Raw genomic sequence first — 22,636 nt, forward strand, 5'->3', positions numbered from 1 at the left:
ATCTCTTAACGAGCGAATATTTTCAACTTTTAATAGTGTCATTTTTTAATTTTGACCTGAGGTTTGACCCAAAAAAAGCACATTACGTTTATATTAGAAAGTTTTTTTGATAGCACTAAAAATTCGATTTACGCAAGAATGTGGAATTCATGACACTGCGTTTACCGTTGGTTTCTTATTTGGATGTGTCTACTGAAACATTAGGTACATACGGCGAAACTAATCACAGTTTATATCACAATAAAGTTTTACATCTTTATTTACAAATTCTACGTTTTATAAATAATGTAAAAAGTTGAAAAAAAAGTCACAATAAAACAAAATGCCATCCAGAAAATCCGTCCATTGCGTAAAGAAAATGTTTGCCTGAACTTAAAAGGTTTGTCGTCTGTTTCCAAAAATAGCGTAGCACTGTTTCAATATTTCTTGCACGTCAGCGAGCTCCTTACACGGTCTCGTTCCCTCCAAAGTTTCGGCAGTTTTTTTTAAATAGTCCATTACAGAATTTGCCACTTCAATGGATCCGTCCGCAAGAGCTTTTATTTGTTCCACGGTTATCGAAATTTTAGTACCGCGGATTGGCAACTCCTGATACAAGGGCCAATTATTCTCGCAGGTCTCGCATTCGCAATGAAAGAAGTACTGGTTCGTTAAGCGCCTCCGGCGTTCTTCTCTCTGCATGACCGCATAATGATATCTGAAACAAGTAATTTGGATGAAACTAACCGAAATTACGAAGGCAATTACCCGTAGTTATCGAATAACTGCTCCCCTTTGGCGATCGGCCTCAAAGCTCTCAGAACAATCGAGCTTCCGTAGCAGTATCTTATAACATTAGGGTTGCAGGAGTGGTTCAGCAAGCTTAAAAATGCATACGCGCCAGCTCCTATTTCTTCCAATTCGGATACGCCATCCCTCTCATTATTTATTTGGGAAATTTCGTGAAAATTGGATGGTCCGGTTTGCAGGTGAAGTAGCAACAGGTCCTTGAAAATGTCTCGCCTCTCCGCGCTGCCATCGTTAAAAAACTGTGTATTCTTCTCGAACAGCTCGTAAATAACGGCGGCCATCGCCGCCTTATGAAACAAATCGGATAAGTCTCTCAAATGCGCGTTCGTGATTAAATTGTGAATCTCCCGATAATTTCCGGATTTATAACGGGTCGCCTCATCTCCGGACCCTTGTTTAAATTCCGCCAGAATGCAAATTTTCAATGCCAGAAGCCCAAACTTATTGACGTTCAAATCTAATAACGTCGCCAAAATTGGGCATTCATATTTATGAAAGGTATCCGACGCTAACCTCCTACAGCCTTCGTCACAATACAACGCTAATACGCAATTATCGCAGGGAATTAAATTCGGCGATGGCTTCAGGCAGTTATAACAATGGGTGAGGTAGTGATCCCTTAAGAGGATCTTCGTGAATGGCTCCTCGATCGCGACCACGTCACCGATCTCTATGTCATTTACGGCCACGACGTGCCTGCCCTGGTTTTCCTCGAAGGATATTCGAATGCAACTACTCGCGCACTCGATGTCCGGATTAGGGGTAGAAGACAGCGTCGGGACGCTTTCGTGGTAATTTACTTCGCATTGCGCGCTTTTAGCCGCTTCCGCGTTCTCTCTCCTTTTTAGTAACTTGTGGTGCAGATGTTGAGGATAATTACTCGAGAATGCTTGTGTTATATCCTGAAAAAAACAACTTACAGTAATGCATTTAAGGTTCCTCTGTAGTCAAATTGTATTTCAGTGTTATTGCAATAATTGTTTAGACCACCAACAATACACACTGCACTACATAATCTCCTTGAGTGAAACCAACGATGTCTCTATGCTTCACAGTTTTGCATATTCTCTTCATTTATTGTTAAACACAATAGACCATGTATAATGATCAAGGACTAATTATGTAAACAAGTTTATCGAAAAGCTGTACAATATTTGACTGGAGATGCACAAACTGTTACCGTTGAATAAGTTACTTATTTAATGCATTTACTGCATTTTTCTATAATGACCGTCTGTAAATTACCTGGTTTTCAGATAATTAGTGGACTAGATTAGCATTGTTTGTTATAACATTTTTTAATTACCCCTTTATTTCTTTTGATTTGTTCTAATCATTTTACTGATTTATAGATTTTTATAGTTATTAGATACATGTGCATGAATGAATTCACTTAGGTATGGTAGATCCTAAAAAAACCGGCACTTCGAACACCTAAAATAAATCTTTCTTTACTTATATACAAGGGTGAACAATAAAAAAATTGTATGTTTTTCATAAAAATGGCAGCTAACATTTAAAATTCTGTTACAATAATTAAAAGCATAACATTTATACTGATTCTAAATAAATCCTTATCTTTTCAAAAATTAATAACAATTGTACATTTCGCGTATTACTTATTTATATCTATGCACGACCCATGGAGAATTTTTCCGAACATCTTTTGTGCGGTAAGATGACTTCACTTTTTTGCTCTGAATTCAATGGTAAAAATAAAATTTACTTGATCCTCCTATTTTTTTAGGGACAAATATTCCTGTTGATAAAGTTGATATCAATCCATATTGAAAAAAGAAGTAGGTAGTAGTAAAAAATTTACCGGTTTCTGTCGCTACATAGTATTGGAAATTTGAAAAAAATTCGCCAAGTTGATGTGAAGTTTGTGGGACTCCATCAAAAGGTATTCTCAAACGGAAAGATAAATAGTCGAATTTTTTTAAAAGTGCAAGAATTTTTTTATATCCACCACTTTCACTAACTTGACTTTACATGAGCAAAACAGTGACACTTTGTTTTAAATAAAATTGTCAGTGTCGGCCATTAGTTGTCGTATCCCGCTTAGGAATTTAACTAAAAAGGGGAATTGTATTTATATCGGTAGCGTTTCTTTTATATAACATACCACGACGTTTCCTATGTTTATGTTCCGCTAATAAGTGAAAAAATGCCTATGGTCATTTGTAATCTATTGGGCGCAACTTTATGGAAAGCAAAGAGCATGTGCATCTTTTGCTTTTGGTCGCATTTCTCGAAATAGATAATTCTCACGAAGACTTACTCTTAGTCCAGTATGCAGATAATTTTGATCTGCAAAAGGTGGTGTAAAAGATTTTATTGTTTTAAGTGGTCCATTTGGGTCCAAATAACATGTATTTGAAGAGTACGCACAATTTTTTTCCCGGCACAACTTTTGGCAGGCAAAAAACCTGAAAATGTTTGGCATTTTTTTAGTTTTTCGCTTAAAACTCGAAAACGGTCCATATTTTATGAATAACACTTCTTTAGTAAAGTAAAGAAAACAAAATTATGCCTCGATAAAAAAAAAACAAAAACAAAATCGGTCCAATAGAAAAATTTTTACAAGCGATCAAAAAACGCCCATTTTTCCTACGAATTTCAAAAATTGGTCCAATTTTAAATTGTTGGTACTTTTTGAACTCTCTGATTGATGTTCTACAATCTTTTAGGAGCCACAACGCATTAAAAAAAGGTTAACTCAGTTCTTTACAAAAGTTGGAAAAAATGGGCGTTTTTTGATCGCTTGTAAACATTTTCCTATTGGACCGATTTTTTTTTTGATCGACGCATAATTTTGTTTTCTTTACTTTACTAAAGAAGGGTTATTCATAAAATATGGACCGTTTTCGAGTTTTAAGCGAAAAACTGAAAAAAGTCCGAACGTTTTGAGGTTTTTCGGCTGCCAAAAGTTGTGGCGGGAAAAAATTGGTGTGCACCCTTCAAATACATGTTATTTGGACCCAAATGGACCATTTAAAACGTTTACATCACATTTTGCTGGAATCGGCCCTTCTGACTGCTCCGCATACTGGAATATCTGAGGAATCTGATAATTTTAGATGGGAAATATACACAAATGTGTAATTTAGTCATATGTGATTTGATCTAACTAAACAAAGTGCTACGCTTCTGGTAGTTTGAAAGCATTATTATAAAACAGAGTTCTAATTCAGCACTACTTATGATATAATATGTGAAGTACCTAGTATTGTACGTACCCCGCGCCCCGTCCAAGGAAAATATTATTACAGCCTCATTATAGGTTTTTTTTTTATTTCTTGAAACATCCTGATGGGATGCAAAAGGTTTTAGAAATAAAAAGTTATTTCCAATGTACCTATAATAGGATATCCATTTTTCGTCTTGGGAATATGTGACATGATTTACCAATCAACAGCATTCAAATAAATAAATAGTAAATAGTAATTTATATAATCCATATCATTAGGAACGGCGTAACAATGTGTAGGGTAATGCCAGGTAGTTTCTTTTGTTTTCCCTTTCAAGTAATGAGTTGTCGCCTCAGGCGTTATAAGTGCAATTTGACAATATCCTTACGTTAGCGTTTTGATTTTTTTCTGAAGATCGCGAAACATATTTTTTAAAATATATGCCTTATAATATTTTAATTAGTTAATTAAATAGATGGAAATAATATCTTTAAGTACCGCCGGCGCCGTAAGAAATACTATCGGATTTCCAAATTGGTGCTGTACGTTTTTCTACTCTCATTACAACGGCTGTTATCTACAAAAAACGATTTTTCTATTCATCGATCTTCCTAAAAAACAAAGACCGATATTTCAATTTTTTAAGTACCGCCGTTCTTTTCATCATTGCAAAGAATATCCACTATCGAGAATTTGTTAGACTTCAACTACAAAAGCAGCATTTCATAAGAAAGTGTAGCTATTTTTCCAATATGGCGGATTGACTACAGAGGAGCCTTAAGTGGCGGAAAGCTTAAAGCTCTTAAAAGGGAGGGCTACTTTGCAAATGAAGTTTGCTAAATGGAGTAGTTAGATTGCACTCCGTTTCCTTCGCTAATTTAACATACAATGAATTGGGCCAGTAAAACCACAGTCAGTTAATTGTGGGCATTAGGGGAGGGGGAGATAATTGCAGTAACTTTTACGACATTCCTTCGTGCAACGACGGAAGAGCTCTTGCATTGTATGCTGAAGTGGCGGTTCTTTGTGAAGAGAGCATCAAAAATATTTTGGCTTCTTCTGATCAGTCTTGAAAGTCACTGATAAAGAAATATCTCCAGAGCCCATTTTTTTGATTTTTCGTTTATATATCGGAAAGTGTGCGTCCTAGTGACATGACCACTCTATACAAAACGAAAGCTGACAGTCAAATTTTCGTAATCAGCTCTTGAAGGTCTGAAATTTTTGAAAAAAAAAACATTTTTTCTTTCAAATTTGCATTTTAACATTGAAATTGCTGTAGCTAATTACCGGAGTACAACAAATAGCGTATACATCACAGGGCTAAAGTGCTTTGTTGCCCTCAACTACGTTTCGGGGAGCAATCTGCACCCTTGGGATTAAAACACACACTTTAGTTAGTCCCTTCCCGTTGGTATGTAATATACTATTTTGGCTCACATTTTCTGTCCTTTTTGACGGGATAACTCTTCAATGATACACCCAAAAAAGGAATACTGCGTGTTTTGTTTTGTTTATGTCAGTAGGATCTTTTGGTGTCACATTTAACGATGTAGCGAGTGTTGGAGAAGCAAGCCTTTTATTTGTCATGAGGAAGTGACTGCATCGAGTCAGGAATACCCCCAAACCTATGACTTCTTTAAAGGTACAGAAAATGTTCCAGAATCCCTACTCACTTTTCTCGAAAGCTTGATGATGAACAAAACGAAGAGAATTCAAGAAACCAAAACGATCGTCCATGCAATAACTTCAGTAATCAGACTCTGTACCTTTACTTCTTCAGTATTGAGTGACCTTTCCCTTTTCCTCCACAGGAAATACGTCTCTCGACTACTAATTGATCTTTTAGCAAACATGGGGTTTTGCGCATCATACCAAGAAGCACCAAGATTGGAAATGTTTGCTCTTCTAAATGCTCAACCAAGTGTCAAGCCGAATTCATTCAGTCAATTGACAAAGCCAACTTTACATGTGCCTTAGACGGAGTTAAGGCTTTCCATGCCATGGGTGGCATCAAAGGCATCACGCCTGCAACTTATGTGGAGCGCTCAGGTTCAGGATTCCCTACATTGACCAAAATGCCTCCGTCCTGCAGACTGGAAAATTTCGCTTGCAACATTACAGGTCGAGAAAGAGGAAGAATTAATGATCCCAGATGAACCTACTCATCCTGATCCTGTTTCACATTGCTAAACAGGTTTTCAACTGCCCGAGTGGAAAGTGTACCTGCAGTCCATAACCACAGGATAATTCAGCGAAAAGACGAGAGTCTTCCCACAAAAGTCGTTGATAGTAATGTCCGGCGGTGTTTTAAAATTTATGGAGAGATCCGAGAGAAACGCGTCTTCGGGAAAAAAAGGTTGTGGTTGGATGTTTACTAGGACGAAAGCAGGCCAACAAGTTAAGCGAAAATTTATCGCCCTTGCGATGTTCAACAACCAGCTGGAACGAGGCACGTTGATGTTTTCGGGAAAAAAACATGACATTCCTAGAGCCTTAAAATTCGTGACCCAATTTTTATTGTTACATGTTTGGGGATTTTCTTTTGCTTTTGTTGTCTTTGTTAATTTAGTTCGTGTATTTGTGTAGGCTATGACAGGGTTTTTGTCCTGCAGAAGGTTTCCCTAGTTGTGTGCGTAATACAAGGGCGTATTGAAAAGTCTCCAACGATGCCATTTCCGAGCACGAGTTGTTAGGCGAAATTTAACCACAGCGCTGAATTCTTTGGTTCTCCACGACGGTGTAGAACTATCCGTGAGATTATGGGACGATCAGTCGCTGCGTAGCAGTCTTGGTGCACAATAATCGGAGAGATGAGAGAAGGGATAGTCTTGATGGAGAGTGTGGCTACTTCCCCGTGCAGAATATTGTGTGGGAGGGACTAACACCAATATTTTTGTAGAATCAATCACGATCGCAAATATTTCGTTTAGAGGCTACCCAAAATTGCATTTTGTCTTAATTCCTTTCAGGAGAACCATAAGACGTACCAAGAAAATTGCTACTTCTTTGGATAGATTAATGGGTATACTATATGCAATTATTGTAGTACACATTTTTCCAAAAGTTCCTATCCCAAGATGACGGTAACCCTAACCGAAGCGAGGGTGGGGAAAAAATTCTGATTTCAACCATATTTGGTCTTTGGTCTTTGACCTTTGAAACGAGAATTATAAGATTAAGGCAGGAAAAAAATGCGTAAGTCCAAACTCGTTGGAATCACAATTAATTATTTCTAACTTATGATTGGAAAAGGTGTAAATTCACTTTTATACAGTCCTATAATATATTTAGCGCATTTTTGAAAAAAACGATATTATATTCGTTATGGCTGACTGGCTGGCTGTGCGGCTCTCAGCTAGAGACTTCAAATTTTCACTGAGAGCTTTCTGATATAGTGTGGATGTGCAGGCTCTAGTCTATTTTGAGATAGATTACTCATTTTAAACTTGGCTAATAAAATACTGGATCTGTATTACCAAAAATGCGCTTTCATCATGCACATGCTGATTTACAACTTGTTTAGAATCATCTTGTTATGTATGCTACATTTTTGTACCATCCCCAGTGATTGATGAAACTAATTTGAATGAATTACCAGTACTCTAAACTCAACAGTGATTGACGCACAGCGGCGGCTGTTACGTCAGTTGCGTGATTAATTACCGAGAAATTAATTACTTACCCTCAGGCATTCTTGATAGAGTTTTAATTCGTATAAAACTGCCGATCGATTAGCAAAAGCTAACGCGAGCTGCTCGCTGTCCTTTGGAGCGTACGCGACACTTTGCGTGTACTTTTCTAGGGCGAGTGCGTTGCTTTTAAATTTGAAAAGTCGATTTCCCGCCTCGCGCAGTTCGTCCGCCATCTTGCGACTTTTCGCGCCAACTTCGCAACGCGGCATCAGATCGAAGCGCTCGAGCAGCGCGCGGGCGAACTGGACGCGTTCAGAGTTTCTGTTTAGCTCGGCAAATTCGCGCGAGTTCCGCACGCCGCCGTCGAGCGCAAGATGGCGCGATAGGCGCTCGAAGATGTCACTAACTGTTTTCGGCCTCGCCTCCGCCGTGCACATTTTCTCGTTTATTTGTAATGTTAAGCGGTGCCCGAAATGTCGGATTACGTTTCGCCGTTTCTCGTTTTAAATTTAGGCTCCGAAATGGTTTTTGTTATAGCGCAACGTTTACAAGCTCACGACGTAACGCGCGATAGGGCATCACTCGGTATGATATTTTTAGCATTCATACACCACAATCCACAAACGAATGGCTTTCACTCTTATGTTGATGCTTTTGTAGACACGGCGCCAAAATTAAACGAGATGGAGTTGCACTCGCTTTGCACTGAATCACAGGTACTTAATTATTGCATTTTATTTATTGTTTAGTTGTAAGTTATTAGAATCGACCAGACGCCATCTTAGGTCAAGGTTTTCCCAATGCGTAAGTAGTACAAGTTAAACACCTCCCAATGCGGCACTTGAACCAATTTACATAAAAGCGATAACGAACCACTTCCTGGTAAACAAAAATAGATTCTGAAAGTATGTTATCAGCGATAATTAGTAATTCTGTCAAACGAAACCAGTAATAATAAATAAAAGAGCTGTCTGGTAGTCGAGATATTCAATGAAATAGCACTTTCTAAGTTGAACACTCTGTACATTTTTAATTTTTTTTTTTAAATAAAACTGAGAGTTACCAAGCTTTAAACATTATATTTAACTTAGCGAATCCATAAAAAAAGAAAAGAAAAAGGATTACAATTAACATATTGCCCAGAATTCCTGAAGAAACTGCATTAGGCTGAGAACTTAAATACTCTTTTTTAATATTAGGTTTTACGAGGCAATAAACGAATGAATATGGGTTAATCAAAATCAACCACTAAAGGTTTGTTAAAACTATTTTTTGGTATCTTTGAAAATAAATTAATTCCAGCTCATTTTTGAAAATGACATTTTTCGTTTTTTGACGACGTTGTTTGTAGAGCTACAAGAAGCTCAGAAAGGGAAAATTAATCTACATAAAATTCTTTGCTCATTTAAGCGACCTTATATCCCCATACTATACATCGGAAAAAACTCACCCTGTATATCACTCCAACTTTCGTAATAAAGACGATTTCGACCAAACTTTAATGGTTGGTCATAATTTTAGTTATTAGCTACATGTCTTGCTTTTTTTCTATATTCTTTATCGAGAGTCCATTAATTAACATTTAATATTAAATGATACGTAGCTCTGTCACTAATTAACTGATGGAAGCTATTTATTTAAAACTTGAGAATATTAGAATCAACAGAAAGAAACATATGGAGATCAGGACATGAGCATCCCTGGAGATCTGTCCGCTATAGAAACCCGATTTGAATCTTTTCCAAAATCTGGCTATAATGTTTTAAAAAAGAGGTTCAGGGGAATTATTTGAAATATTAGAAATGTTCATAGAAAACCTTCTTTATTCTATTACACCTTAAAATCCTAAGTATAGAAATTGCAAGGTCTTGCTAGGCAAACCTTGAAAAATGTTTTCGGAATTTTAAGAAAACGCTTTAGAGATCTTCCTAGAAATCTGAAAAATTCTTAGAGCAATTTTCCAGGAACATTCTTTCGGTATAACTTAAAATTTCATTAGAAATATTTTTTTAAGAAATGCCCTTAAAAAATATTCTAAAAATTGTCCTCTATAAAATTCTTATACAATAATTTTCTGAACGGACTTGACTTGGAATCTTTCTCTTTTTTAGAAAGGATTTTCGAAATCTTCAAGTCTCTTAGATCTCTTATTGAAAAACCTCTTAACAATTTTTTAGGAATCATTCTGCTCGTTATAGTGCAGGCGCTGGATGGATTTGAGTGTGCAAAAACCGAGGACCGCATTCTGCCAATTGATCCCAGTTCAGAAAAGCTTGTAGATTAATAATTCGGATGTTGCCGAAACACCTCTTGGTCCAATTTGGTATTATACCCCCTCCTCTTGCGCCGAGAAAAAGTTGCCTGAGTGCATGTTATATTTCTTTCCTGATGATAATTTTGTGACAATTATTGATTTTTTTTTTTTATGATTAACCATAATTAAAGGTTGGCAAATGAAATTAAAACAGAAATGATGAATAATGAATTCATAAATTAAAAAGTGCAAATATATCGATATGAGAAAATGTGAAAAGAGGGTCGACATTGTCCTTGTTAGATATCATATCAAGCACATCATATATTTGCAAAAGAAATTGCAATAACAAATATTTATACGTCAATAAAAATAATATATAAATATAACACATAAATATAACGCAAACTCACAAATAATTACAAGGAAGACGAATATATGTATAGCAGCAACAAATATGATAATATAACTTTAAAATATAACATTTGGACGAGGAAGGATGTTACAGGAAATTTTCAAAATGGAAACTCGCTCTCGAAATTGAAAATAACCACAAACACGCGACAGAGGACGTCTTAAATTTGAATACTACAAAAATTAATATTGTTAATAGAATGGCACTTGTTCAATGAATTCAATTAAAAGAAGTTCAACACCTTTGACGATTTTCTGAGGCACTCTTCAAAAAAATCTGTAACCTTTTCTTGCAGCTAAATATAATAAGGCAAATTGATGATATTTCGATAAAAACTTTAGTCAACTTTACGTAGTAAAGGTCAAAAGATTAAAAATTTTGTGATTTCAAATGATCGCACAAAAATGCCAAAAATTGTAATAATTTCTTTTCAAACCCTGAAAATAAATTAGATACAGCTCGTTCGAATGCTCTGTACTGCCACTCGCTAGACATACACAAGTACAAGAAGATCGCGATCTATATATCTGTGGAGGATTTGATGATCCAACGAAATGTTGCAAGGCTCTTCATAATTTGAAACACCTGATTTGAATTCGAAGCCGATTCAGGGATGTTTTAATAACATATTTCACGCAGTAAAAACCCAGTCTGCTCACATCATAATCCTTAGCCTGATACAGATGGTTTCATCCTAGGAATCTATTTCTAACTCGTCTAGGTTGTTTAGGTGTATGGTTTGAATGATCTTATGACTTATATAAGGGGAAATACATTTCAGGAGGTCATTTGGCTGCTCAATCCCTTGCCGAAAACAATTGTCGTATTTTGCCATCATTACACTCTGTGATTCAACTAGCAGATTGGGTTCAAAATAGTTTACAAGCTACATCGTTGAATTTTGTACAGAAAGCTCTTTTGCTTTTTTGATAACTTATGTTAACATTTGCTTTTTCGTATTAAATAATTTTTTTGGTCAACAGTTCTTGTTTTTATTTCAATTATTTTATATTGTTGTAACAATTGACTAGCTATGTTAATCTTTAAACATAAGAAGCAATGGATATTGTCATTAAAATAGTTCCAAAGCATAATTTGTTCAGTCTATTTACTAAAGAGGTGGGGTATAAAAAATAATTGGACCAACAAAGCTGCTGGCAACATCCAGAATTATATTCTGCAAGCTTTTCAGAGTTCAAAACTATTTACAGAATGCGGTCCTCATATTTTGCACACTCAAGTCTATCTAGCACCCGGTCTATTATTAAATATTTCGATTTTCCTCAAAATATTCTGAAACACTTTTTTTTAAATCACTTTTGATATTCTTGAAATTTCCATTGAAACCTTTTTAAAACTCTTCCTCAAACTTTAACTTGAAACCTTGCAGTAAATTTTCGATGAATTTTTTTTATTTTTTAAATAGGTAGTTAAAATTTTTAAAAACGGTAGCCCTCCCGGTAGCCGTAGAAGTCTTAAAAGGACATCTTAAAACAACTAGGCTCTTTTTTCTTTAGAAATCTTTTTGAAAATATTTCTCGTTAACATTTTTTTAATTTTTTGTATTTACTTTTACGAACCCGGATTCGAACCAGGGATCCGTTGTTCCGCAGTTGCGGTTCTACACCACTGCGCCACACAGGCCGGCAATTTTAGCAAACCCTTTCGGAAAACCAGTTAAGAGCTTGTAATCCATTTAACATTGGGGTGGTTTGTCACCATACGAATACATCATAATTTATACAAGGTGGGTTTGCCAAAAAAACGAAAAATGTAATTTTCGAGAATGCGCTGGCTATCAAAAAATAATTTTAACAAACCATCAGTGATTTTTTTCTCAATTTTCTTGTGGTGCTAAAATAAAATTTTTATTGTGGGTTTCGAGTAAATCACATCCACATTCTTATTCCTACGGACGACATATTGGATATTGGACTTTCATAACACTCGACAGAGAAAAAAATTACAAAACCAGTGATAGAAAACACTTACATTTTGGAATTAATCTTGAATTTTTGCCTTGAAGTGTACAATCTATTTTTTATGGCAATAATTCTACTTATAGCCCTGTTGATTATTATATTACTATATGCGAGACAATAAACGAATGAATTTAATTTCAATCACCATCGGCCTTACCATAAGAAATACACATCAACAATACCCAAGTGCCCTTGGTAACTTCGAAATTGCGTCTTGTAACTTTGGCTCAGAAAAACCTTGCGAAAACTATGAAACGTGTTTATAGATTTCCACCAAAAACAACCGGGTTACAGAGATGACCAATAGGCGATTACTCTGCGCTCGATAACTTCAAAATTGCCCCATACAATGAGGTGTCAACGTTTGCTCGGAAAAATCGCAAAAACGGGGACACGTCTGTCCCAAACGTAATGAGCCTTTTTTTTTAAAAAAAATAGATTTCGTGGTTTTTTTGTTACGCCAATGTCTTCAGATGCTTTGAGAACAGGATGGAGTCTGCCGGTGCTACAAAGGGCGTTTAGGGGGCCGTGGCACCGTTGAAATACCCATCCGGGTCAGATAGCAGTTAACAACGAAGGCGGTGTGACTCGGTGCGTTGTCATGATCGAGTCTCCATGACGACCGAATCTCTGGTCAGACGCGGGTGACTCATTTGAGAACTTCTTTGTAGTCCTTGTTGTCGATTTGTCCAGGTGGTACAAACTCGTGGTGCACGATCCTCTTAGCTTCGAAGAACACGATGACCATGGACTTGACGTGGGACTTGCTCAGTCTTGCCTTCTTCTGCATTTTCGTCTCCCGATCGCATGACTAATTTCCTGTGATGACGTTATCAAGGACATTTGGGTTCTCCTCACAGAGTTCCAGCCATTCGTTGCACACTTCCACGGGCTGCTGTTTTTTTACGTCAGACAACAGTTCCGAGCAAATCTTACACATGGCTCCAAAGTTATCCTCCAGTGCGAAAAAATGAGGTATATGTTTATATGAACTTTAAGTCATTAAATAAACGTAAGAATTAGCCCCTTGCGTATGTACATTATATTTCGGCACACCCTGTATGGGACAAACTAAACGAGACCCGAGATACTAGAAAGATAATCTCATCATAGCGATATCAGAAATAATAAACTGCACCAAAATAGACAACGAGCGACAAGGTCACTTCCAGTTGACGAATATTGACCAAAATTTGATCAATTAGTCCCTTGATCATTGTCTACCTATTGCTAAAAACAGAATTGGAAAATTCGTAATCGTGAGTTATCGTGTACACAGACGGACGGACGGAATTTATTAAAACCAAAATTTTAACTACGGAATTACTTTTAAAAAAAATTTTTAGAAAATGGAATATACAGTGCGTTTGAGATTTATTTGGCGAGATACGAAAATTGGGTACATCTAATTTTACCTATATGGAACATTACGATCTATCTGATCGCCTATTCAAACTTCTGGTATCACTTCCGGTTCAAACGGAAATCGATGCAACTTTTGTTTTTCAAATAATAATAATAATAATAACGTCTTTTATTAAATCATGCCACACACAATTTAACAGGGCGAAGTTCAGAAGTTGGGCTATTATAATGACAAGAACTCAAAATCTAATTGGGAAATGTACAGAAAATAAAGAATTACTTTGTAATGGGAAAAAATGCATAAATAAATTTATGAATAAATACAAAATGTATGAAAAAAAATATATTGGGTTATAAAATTTAAAATTTAACTCAACTCAAACGTTTGCCTAACAAAAACAATGTTATGGAGTGCCTTCTTCTTCGACATTGATGTTTTTTAAAATATTGCTTTATATATTATATAAGCGTTATATTTTTTAGAAATATTGTATGAAAATGATCTTTCATTTAATGTCGTTTTATGAATTGGGGATATAATAAATTAACCAATCTAGGATTATTACTAAATTGAATTTTGTTATATAAATAAACAGGCTCATTTATTGTTACCAATTTATAGTATAAGACCGTCTCATTGAATTGCGATATTTGAAAAGAGTAATGTACGAACTTCAACAAAGAACGGAGAAGTGCCTGACGGATCCTGATGGAATGAGGAACACTGTGAAGTACCTGAAAGTCTCTGCGTATTTTAGTAAAATATAGATAAGATATAGAAGGTGGTACTTACCCGCTTACATCTTACATGGAAAAACGATTCTAGTCTGAAAACGTTTAAGTAGAACAAGAACCAGTAAAAAGGGCTAATGACCTGAGAAGTTGATGCCCTCTAAAAAAAAAAAAGAGTAATCAATTTTCTATACGACAACATAAAATATGCATATGATTAATATACAAAAAAATAGAGAAATTCGTATATTTAGAAAATTTATGAAATTTAGCATGCCTTGCCCAGTAAGCTACCCGAAAATCCTTACATATCCAAAAAATATGTCTTCAATGTATAAGTGTATCGATTTCGTGTGTTACAATTTTTTATTGTAGTCTTTGCTCTATTTTTTGGAAGTTGGTCTACTATACCCCTATAACGTAAATTTAATTACGCGTTTCATTTATTTAGAATTAATTTATACTGAATGTACGAAACTACTTAAATAGAATGGCGTCGACTTCCATTAAACACAATTTCTAGAAAAATCACGGAACATTTTCGAAGTCAGTATATCCTCGCATTTGCTTTCGTTCCTTATCACCGGTGAGTATTCTTTTATCGACTTGATGGCGACTGGTGGCGCCCCGATGTCTTTGTTGATTCACAGAAACTACAGGTATCCTGATTTTACAACAATTTCCTGCATTCTGTCCAGGTGTAAGTTTTTGAGAATACATGCAACACGACAGTTTCGTATACAACCAGAAGTGCTTGTTAATTACCTTCGTCCAAACGCTTGCCTTTAGTATATGATAGTGTCGAACTCCTGAAGATTTATCTTAGCGCTTCTCCCTATTATAGTTACAAAGTTGCGAGGGCGAAAAAATGGCCAATTCTGGTGAACAAAATTCCAACGCCTTTTTGATCTGCAAATTTCGATGTCACTTCGTAGGTATACAAGGTGTTCCAACGAAAATATGTGGAGCAGAAGAACTCCTGAGGTCTAGAGAAAATATAATGTTTAATAAACTACGGTGTAGGCACTTTCTGTCATTGTAAATTTTTTATTAAAGCGCCGCTTAGTTGGAAATTGATCGCATTCATAATTAATAATTACCTGGCCGCTAACATGCCACATCTCAGGCATTCAGCCCCAAATAGAATCCACCTACAATTTACTGCGTATCAACACGCGTAGGTAGCGAACATCTTATATTAACGAGAAAATGAAACGTTTTTCATATACCGCATTAGGTCATTGTCGAAAGGAAGGGGGCGACAAACTAGAGCTTCTTTATTTATTTTGATCAATCATAGAAATTTTGCACCGACACACTTCGTCTTCAAGTACGTAGAATAGTTGAAACTGATTATTTCTATTGTTGCAGTACTAAACAATATCATATCGGTACTGATTTCACCGCAGCTCATTGCCGAGTTAACAAAACCGCAACCTCCACTAAGTCCAGAGGCCGTTAAAAGTATAATCGAAGATGTAACGCAATCCTCAATCATGCGTTTGGACACCAACAGCATGGCGAAACTGTGGGATTTAATCACAATGGTTTTCAAATGGCAAGTCACAATGACCACGGATATCATGGCGTTGACACTCCGGCACCTCTATGAAATCGAGACCTACCTCATAAATCCCGACACCCACCTTCAGCTCCACAGAGTACAAAACGTAGTGGAAAACTTCAACAAGATTTTCAACAAAAACGAAAAGGAGAAGCTGCACGCCGGCATCGTGGAGTGGCTGCAGAGCTTCAACGTCCGAGTCTCGCTCCTGCTGCGAATGGGGTTGCAAAACGAAGACGCGAGTTTCACCTCCAACAACAACAACGCCGTAGCGGAAGACATGCTGAAGAATTTGGGCGAGAACATCTACGAGGTGACGCAAAACGGCAAAATCCTGGAGCCGGACCCGCACGAAGAGGAAGAGGAGCGACTCGACAACAAAGAGCTGGAGGTGTTCGCGAACGAAATGCTAGGCGCTCGAAAGCTGAGCGCTGCGGAGAACGGCCCCAACATGAATTTGCACATTAACGAGTTCCAGCGCAAGGAGAAGGACGACATTCAGCTCAAAATTTTCGATAACATTAAAGTTTCGACGCCCGATGACGCTTTGAAGAAAATCTTCAGCGATTTAAACCTGGACGATTTTGAGGAGGATTCTTCTATGAAGGATGATTTGTTGGATATCATCGGATCTGAAACTGTCTAGTCACATTTTCAGCTTTGTTTATTGTGTTTTTGTTAAATTATTTATAATGCTAAGAATCTGTGTACTTATATTTGTTTATAAAAGTATTTTATAATGCCAACCAAGGGATTTTTCTCACAGCGCTAGAGAACTTTGTATCTGTTGAAAAATTGCATGAACGGATGATGGGGAGCATAAAAAAGCTACACGTACTGTTCGGTTATTGACCAACTTGCATCAAGAAAATGGAACAATGCAAAGGACTTATTTAAATTCGAAATCACTCCGTTGACTATAAGTACTTGCGTCTACAGAGTAAGTCGTAATTATTATTTTAGGTAAGGGGAGACATTCCGTTTACTAGCTGGAATTCTGGATGCAGGAGACTCAATCCATAATTTCAAGTGTCTATAAAAAAACACACATGGCTTGGTTCTTACAAAAATTAATCACCCGCTCAGCAGACAGCTTCGGCAAATTTTTTAAAAACGAAAACCTAGGAAAATCATGGCCCATTGGAAAGGGAGTAGAGCGTTTGCCGTTTTAAAGGTGAATTTGACTTTTTATGCAACCACATTTTTGGCTAATAATAAAATAATATTTTTGCAGTGAAATGGCACAGATACCACCCTCGCACTTGCGCATGCGTGATTCTGCCCAAGAGCTCCTTTTATATCTAAGAAAATGTGTACAAATTTGATTCCAATCGATACAGCCGTTAACTTGAAAATGAGAGTACAGCTAGGAAGACCGACAGAGCAAAACGTGTATTTCACTAAAAAAAACCTATTATAAAATTTTAAATTATTTTCCTTAGCACTAGAAGAGGATGGTGAATTGATGAGAGATCGTGAAAGATATCCTTGAACCAAATACTGGCTCCCAGACTTATGTTATCAAGTGTGTTCCTCTCGATCTAAGGGTTGGTTTACTGGTTGGCTACGTCTGGGATTTGTGAATTCACCATTCCAAATTCAACAGGAAATGCACTTTCTTTTGGAACTGCATGGCTAACTTGTAAATTTCCCACATATTTTGTTCAAATTTCTTTTAAAAACCTCAAATTTTCTGATTCCTCAGGATACTCTTTCTTTCCTGCTAAACTCTCTTGAAGCTCTCATACAATCCTCATCAAATTCCCCTAGTTTCTCTCTCATTTTTGTCTGAAACTAAAATTAAGCAACGATTTATACTGCACACTGCGTGAGATATGCTAAAAGACGCACAATTTTTAAAACATTCATACATGTATTCAATTTTTTAAAATATGCATTTATATGCAACTTTAAAATTGCATATTGGGCTCAAAAGCTCAATGTGCATTTGTATCAATTTTTAAAATTACATACTGGGCTCAAAAGACCAAAAAAAAATTAGTCATGCGTAAGTATCGTGCACACTACAATATTTATAAAAATGTGATTTAATTACAATTGAAATCCTTTGTGATCGTTCCAAAGCTTTTCATAAATAGATCAGATCCGAATAGATTTAAAGGCATCAAAAACTCTTAAAGATCCTTTAAGAAAAGACTATTACAGTTTGTGAATGACATGAAATTTGGAAAAAGATATGCAAGAAATTCACCAAATAGATTTCTAAGCATTCAAGAAGAGTGTTATATTCTCTGTTTCTATAAATAATGTTCGTAGGGTTTTTCAAAGAAAACGCCTAAGCAGTTTTCCAAAAATATTTTCGATTTCGAAAAAAGTCGTTTCCTTTGAGGATTACTAGTAAATGTCCAAAAAACATTTTTGTTTCGAAATGGAATTCTAAAAATCTTCAACAATTTTCTTTTCTAGTAATATTTTAGGGCAATTTCTAAGGGAGAGGATTACGAGTCAAATTACTAGGAAATTAAGCAAGTTTCTGAAAGAATTCTCTAGGATAAGTTCGAGACTATGTTAAAAAATGGTTGCTGAAGGTTTCAAGAGGATTTTTGGAATACTTTTAAAAGGAGTTTTCTAATAGGATCATGTGGACATAATAAGTAAAACTCATTCTAAAATTCCTATTAAAGTGTACCCGAGATTTATAGAAAAAATTTGAATTCAGAATTTGACGGATAAGCAACCCTATAGATCGCAAGGCAAAATTCAGACATCCCATCTCCTTCCCAATCAGCACATCACATTTTTTATCAAAGGTATGGGCGTATCTTAATTCTGACTTGAGGTTGCATATAACTTTTTGTGTTACCATTTCATCAACGTCCTAGCTGTTTTTGTTTGGTATGTTCACACGGCCTATTTTTGCAGGTGAAGTCAGAAGAATTCAAAGAGACAGAAAAATCCGAAGAATCTCAATCAATAAAAAAAAAACCTGCAGAAACCGAGAGCTGGAAGTATCCGAATTCACAAAATCTGAAGACCTTATAAATCTGAACTAGGCAAAATTGCAACATTGCATTTTATTGTGAAAGATATCAATTTTAACATATTCAAAATTCCCATTAATTCCGGCCCAGGAAATCAGTCAAAATCCTAGATGGCCGTTAAAATTTGTATTGTTCATTTAAACATTATTTATACTTTTATTTTCATATACAGGGCGGGCCAGTAGTGTGTGGACGGATCCTTGTAAAAGTGAAGTTCATGCTTTGGCATGGGGAGGAACCCTTAAGGCTACAAACCTAAAATATTTTTACTTCGTTCGAAACCCATTTACAGGGTGATTCTGTTTTTTTATGGTTTGAAAAAAATTGAATATCACAGTAATTGTCAATCTTAGTAAGCTGTGACTTTGTGGAATTACCTACCATTTAAATATTTCAAAACTAAATACCTAAATATTGAAATAACCGCCATTAAAAAAAAAAGAGTCAGTGTTTATATTTTTACTTTAATATTTGAATTTCAAACAATGTTTGGCAACGAGTAAATCCAAAGATCACAAATGGACGCCAAATTACAAATTGTTTGGCAAATTTAATTGAAATAACCAGAGCTGGGCAGTATTCGATTTTGTAAATACTTTTTTTAGTATTCAAATCAGTAGCAGTATTTGTATTTGTAACTTGGGGAGCAAGTACACATACTCGCAGAGTATTTATATTACAAAAACGTATAATACGCTTGATGTACAATCTTAATTACGCTCAAACATGTCGGGACACTTTCAAAAATCATAAAATAATGCCACTGCCTTGTATATATATCCTTAAATTACTTATTTATCTTCATAAAAACCGACACAAATTTAACAAAATAAGTCAAATTCACAATCACAACACCAGAGGTAAAAATAAAATCTTGATTCCAAAACACCAACATTCATTTTATTAAAAATCGCCGTTTTACACCGGTTCAGTATTATTCAATAATCTGCCTGAAACTCTAAAAAAAATGAACCACTCCCTTTTCAAAAATAGAACGAAACAGATATTACAAAATAATTCTTTCTATTCAGTAAATGAATTTGATGATTATATTATATCTCTAATAAAAACCTAATGACTGGATACACCTGAATTGTTAGTCCACAAATTTACTGTTGTCCATTCATGTTTTGTTTGTGATTTGACCTCTCAATCAAAATTTATAAACTAGAAACCAATTTCGAAAAAAAATTCAAAGGGCTGTAACTTTTGAACTAGTAGCCCAATCTTGGAACTGTTTGAAATTATGGATTCCACAGGCCACATTCTATAAGAAAATTTTTTTCCAGGTCGATCTGAGACAATTTTTTTTTCGGGCCTCAAAAAAAAGCAGTGTATAACCTTCCTTTTTTACCAAAAATCGACTACACCAAAATTTCTCGGGAAAACACTTTTTCTTATTAACTTTGGTGCGTAGAATCCAAAACAATTCGTACTTTTTCGATCAGACTTCTCAATCAAAAGTTATAGACTAGAAACCAATTTCGAAAGAAAATTCAAAGTGCTGTAACTTTTGAACTAGTAGCCCAATCTTGGAACTGTTTGAAATTATGGATTCTACAGGCCACATTCTATAAGAAAATTTTTTTTTCGGGTCGATCTGAGACAATTTTTTTGCGGGCCTCAAAAAAAGGCAGTGTATAACCTTCCTTTTTTACCAAAAATCGACTACACCAAAATTTCTCGGGAAAACACTTTTCTTATTAATTTTGGTGCGTAGAATCCAAAACAATTCGTACTTTTTCGATCAGACTTCTCAATCAAAAGTTATAGACTAGAAACCAATTTCGAAAGAAAATTCAAAAGGCTGTAACTTTTGAAATAGTAGCCCAATCTAGGAACTGTTTGAAATTATGGATTCTACAGGCCACATTATATAAGAAAATTTTTTTTCCGGGTCGATCTGACACAATTTTTTTTGCGGGGTTCAAAAAAAGGCAGTGTATAACCTTCCCTTTTTACCAAAAATCGACTGTACCAAAATTTCTCGGGAAAACACTTTTTCTTATTAATTTTGGTGCGTAGAATCCAAAACAATTCGTACTTTTTTGATTAGACTTCTCAATCAAAAGTTATAGACTAGAAACCAATTTCGAAAGAAAATTCAAAGGGCTGTAACTTTTGAACTAGTAGCCCAATCTTGGAATTGTTTGAAATTATGGATTCTACAGGCCACATTCTATAAGAAAATTTTTTTTCCGGGTCGATCTGAGACAATTTTTTTTGCGGGCCTCAAAAAAGGCAGTGTATAACCTTCCTTTTTTACCAAAAATCGACTACACCAAAATTTCTCGGGAAAACACTTTTTTTTATTAATTTTGGTGCGTAGAATCCAAAACAATTCGTACTTTTTCGATCAGACTTCTCAATCAAAAGTTATAGACTAGAAACCAATTTCGAAAGAAAATTCAAAGGGCGGTAACTTTTGAACTAGTAGCCCAATCTTGGAACTGTTTGAAATTATGGATTCTACAGGCCACATTCTATAAGAAAAATTTTTTCCCGGGTCGATCTGAGACAATTTCTTTTTCTTGCCTCCAAAAAAGGCAGAGTATACCTTCCTTTTTAGCCAAAAATCGACTGCACCAAAATTTCTCGGGAAAACACTTTTTCTTATTAAATTTGGTGCGTAGAATCCAAAACAATTCGTACTTTTTCGATCAGACTTCTCAATCAAAAGTTATAGACTAGAAACCAATTTCGAAAAAAAATTCAAAGGGCTGTAACTTTTGAATTAGTAGCCCAATCTTGGAACTGTTTAAAATTATGGATTCTACAGGCCACATTCTATAAGAAAATTTTTTTCCGGGTCGATCTGAGACAATTTTTTTTTCGGGCCTCAAAAAAAGGCAGTGTATAACCTTCCTTTTTTACCAAAAATTGACTACACCAAAATTTCTCGAGAAAACACTTTTTCTTATTAATTTTGGTGCGTAGAATCCAAAACAATTCGTACTTTTTCGATTATAGACCTCTCAATAAAAAGTTATGGACAAAAAACAAATTTCGAAAAAAAATTCAAAGGGCTGTAACTTTTAATCTAGTAGCCCAGTCTACTACATTCGATTATTTTGTCTCCTAACGATGAGCCTTGTGTCATTGCAAAGTCCTCGTTTTGGATTCAATTCCTCGACAGCATTACACGGCAGCCTTTTTTTTCAAATTTAGGGCATGTGGTGGTAAATCCATTGGCCATAAAGAATTAACTTTTTCGCGCATTATCCAGCACTACGTTAACTGACACGTTTTCCAATATCATTGTTAGAAAACTTCGAAGGTGGCTTGCAACTCGGTCTCCAAGAGGAGCATCACTAGATTTCTGATAAAGTAAAATAAATAAAGCAAAATAGGTAATTGAAGTAAAATATCGAGAAGATTTCAAAGATATTTTCACGAATCTTCCTAAGAAGTTTTTCGCAAATATTTTTAGAGATTAGACTGTGAGTGATTTTTCGCTGTTGATTCAGTCCGATTATGATTTCAGGTGATTTTCTTGACTACGGTATTTCCTCTAAGTTTTGGAAAAACATCTGTGTTTGGATTGGGGGAAATTGACACCCTCTTGAAGTTTTCCAAAAGAATGTTTCTGGGAAGAGTACTACGAAGAAGTCAAAAGAGGTTACAAAATTCATTTTTAAGGATCTTAACCGGTTTTTAAGACAGTTACCAGCATGAAGTTTTAGGATAATTCACACTGTACTCAAAGG

General features: G+C 35.6%; 2 protein-coding genes and 2 long non-coding RNA genes across 5 annotated transcripts; 2 read left to right on the top strand and 2 right to left on the bottom strand.

Moving 5' to 3' along the window:
* Positions 1-283: 283 nt before the first annotated feature.
* Positions 284-8,083, bottom strand: LOC116178606 (SET and MYND domain-containing protein 4). The gene is made up of 3 exons (XM_031498156.1): positions 7,666-8,083; positions 748-1,691; positions 284-697 (listed from the first exon to the last, which is right to left on the bottom strand). Exons 1-3 carry the CDS (start codon positions 8,050-8,052, stop codon positions 373-375), a joined length of 1,656 nt encoding a protein of 551 aa, XP_031354016.1. The 5' UTR covers positions 8,053-8,083; the 3' UTR covers positions 284-372.
* Positions 8,072-17,778, top strand: LOC116178607 (protein OSCP1-like). The gene is made up of 4 exons (XM_031498158.1): positions 8,072-8,200; positions 15,735-17,101; positions 17,162-17,317; positions 17,370-17,778. Exons 1-2 carry the CDS (start codon positions 8,089-8,091, stop codon positions 16,571-16,573), a joined length of 951 nt encoding a protein of 316 aa, XP_031354018.1. The 5' UTR covers positions 8,072-8,088; the 3' UTR covers positions 16,574-17,101; positions 17,162-17,317; positions 17,370-17,778.
* Positions 14,153-15,738, bottom strand: LOC116178608. Of its 2 annotated transcripts, none has more exons than XR_004146872.1 (4): positions 15,464-15,738; positions 15,129-15,349; positions 14,425-14,523; positions 14,153-14,366 (listed from the first exon to the last, which is right to left on the bottom strand). It is a non-coding gene; the product is annotated as an uncharacterized LOC116178608 (long non-coding RNA). The 2 variants fall into 2 exon arrangements; XR_004146873.1 differs by having other exon boundaries at positions 14,153-14,376.
* Positions 17,779-18,284: 506 nt separating the features above from the next.
* Positions 18,285-18,875, top strand: LOC116178609. Its single transcript, XR_004146874.1, has 2 exons — positions 18,285-18,698; positions 18,811-18,875. It is a non-coding gene; the product is annotated as an uncharacterized LOC116178609 (long non-coding RNA).
* The last annotated feature ends 3,761 nt before the right edge of the window (positions 18,876-22,636 follow it).

Source organism: Photinus pyralis, unplaced genomic scaffold (genome assembly GCF_008802855.1).
Source record: "Photinus pyralis isolate 1611_PpyrPB1 unplaced genomic scaffold, Ppyr1.3 Ppyr1.4_LG8, whole genome shotgun sequence".
In the NCBI taxonomy this organism is placed as follows: domain Eukaryota; kingdom Metazoa; phylum Arthropoda; class Insecta; order Coleoptera; family Lampyridae; genus Photinus; species Photinus pyralis.

What these genes read in the sequence shown, in the direction of transcription:
- LOC116178606 (XM_031498156.1), bottom strand. Translation starts at nt 8,052, where the DNA reads ATGTGCACGGCGGAGGCGAGGCCGAAAACAGTTAGTGACATCTTCGAG. An exon ending in TCTATCAAGAATGCCTGAGG is followed by an intron (nt 1,692 to 7,665) that starts GTAAGTAATTAA and finishes TGTTTTTTTCAG; the next exon opens with GATATAACACAAGCATTCTC. An exon ending in CAGTTATTCGATAACTACGG is followed by an intron (nt 698 to 747) that starts GTAATTGCCTTC and finishes TACTTGTTTCAG; the next exon opens with ATATCATTATGCGGTCATGC.
- LOC116178607 (XM_031498158.1), top strand. Translation starts at nt 8,089, where the DNA reads ATGTCGGATTACGTTTCGCCGTTTCTCGTTTTAAATTTAGGCTCCGAA. An exon ending in GCGCGATAGGGCATCACTCG is followed by an intron (nt 8,201 to 15,734) that starts GTATGATATTTT and finishes CTATTGTTGCAG; the next exon opens with TACTAAACAATATCATATCG.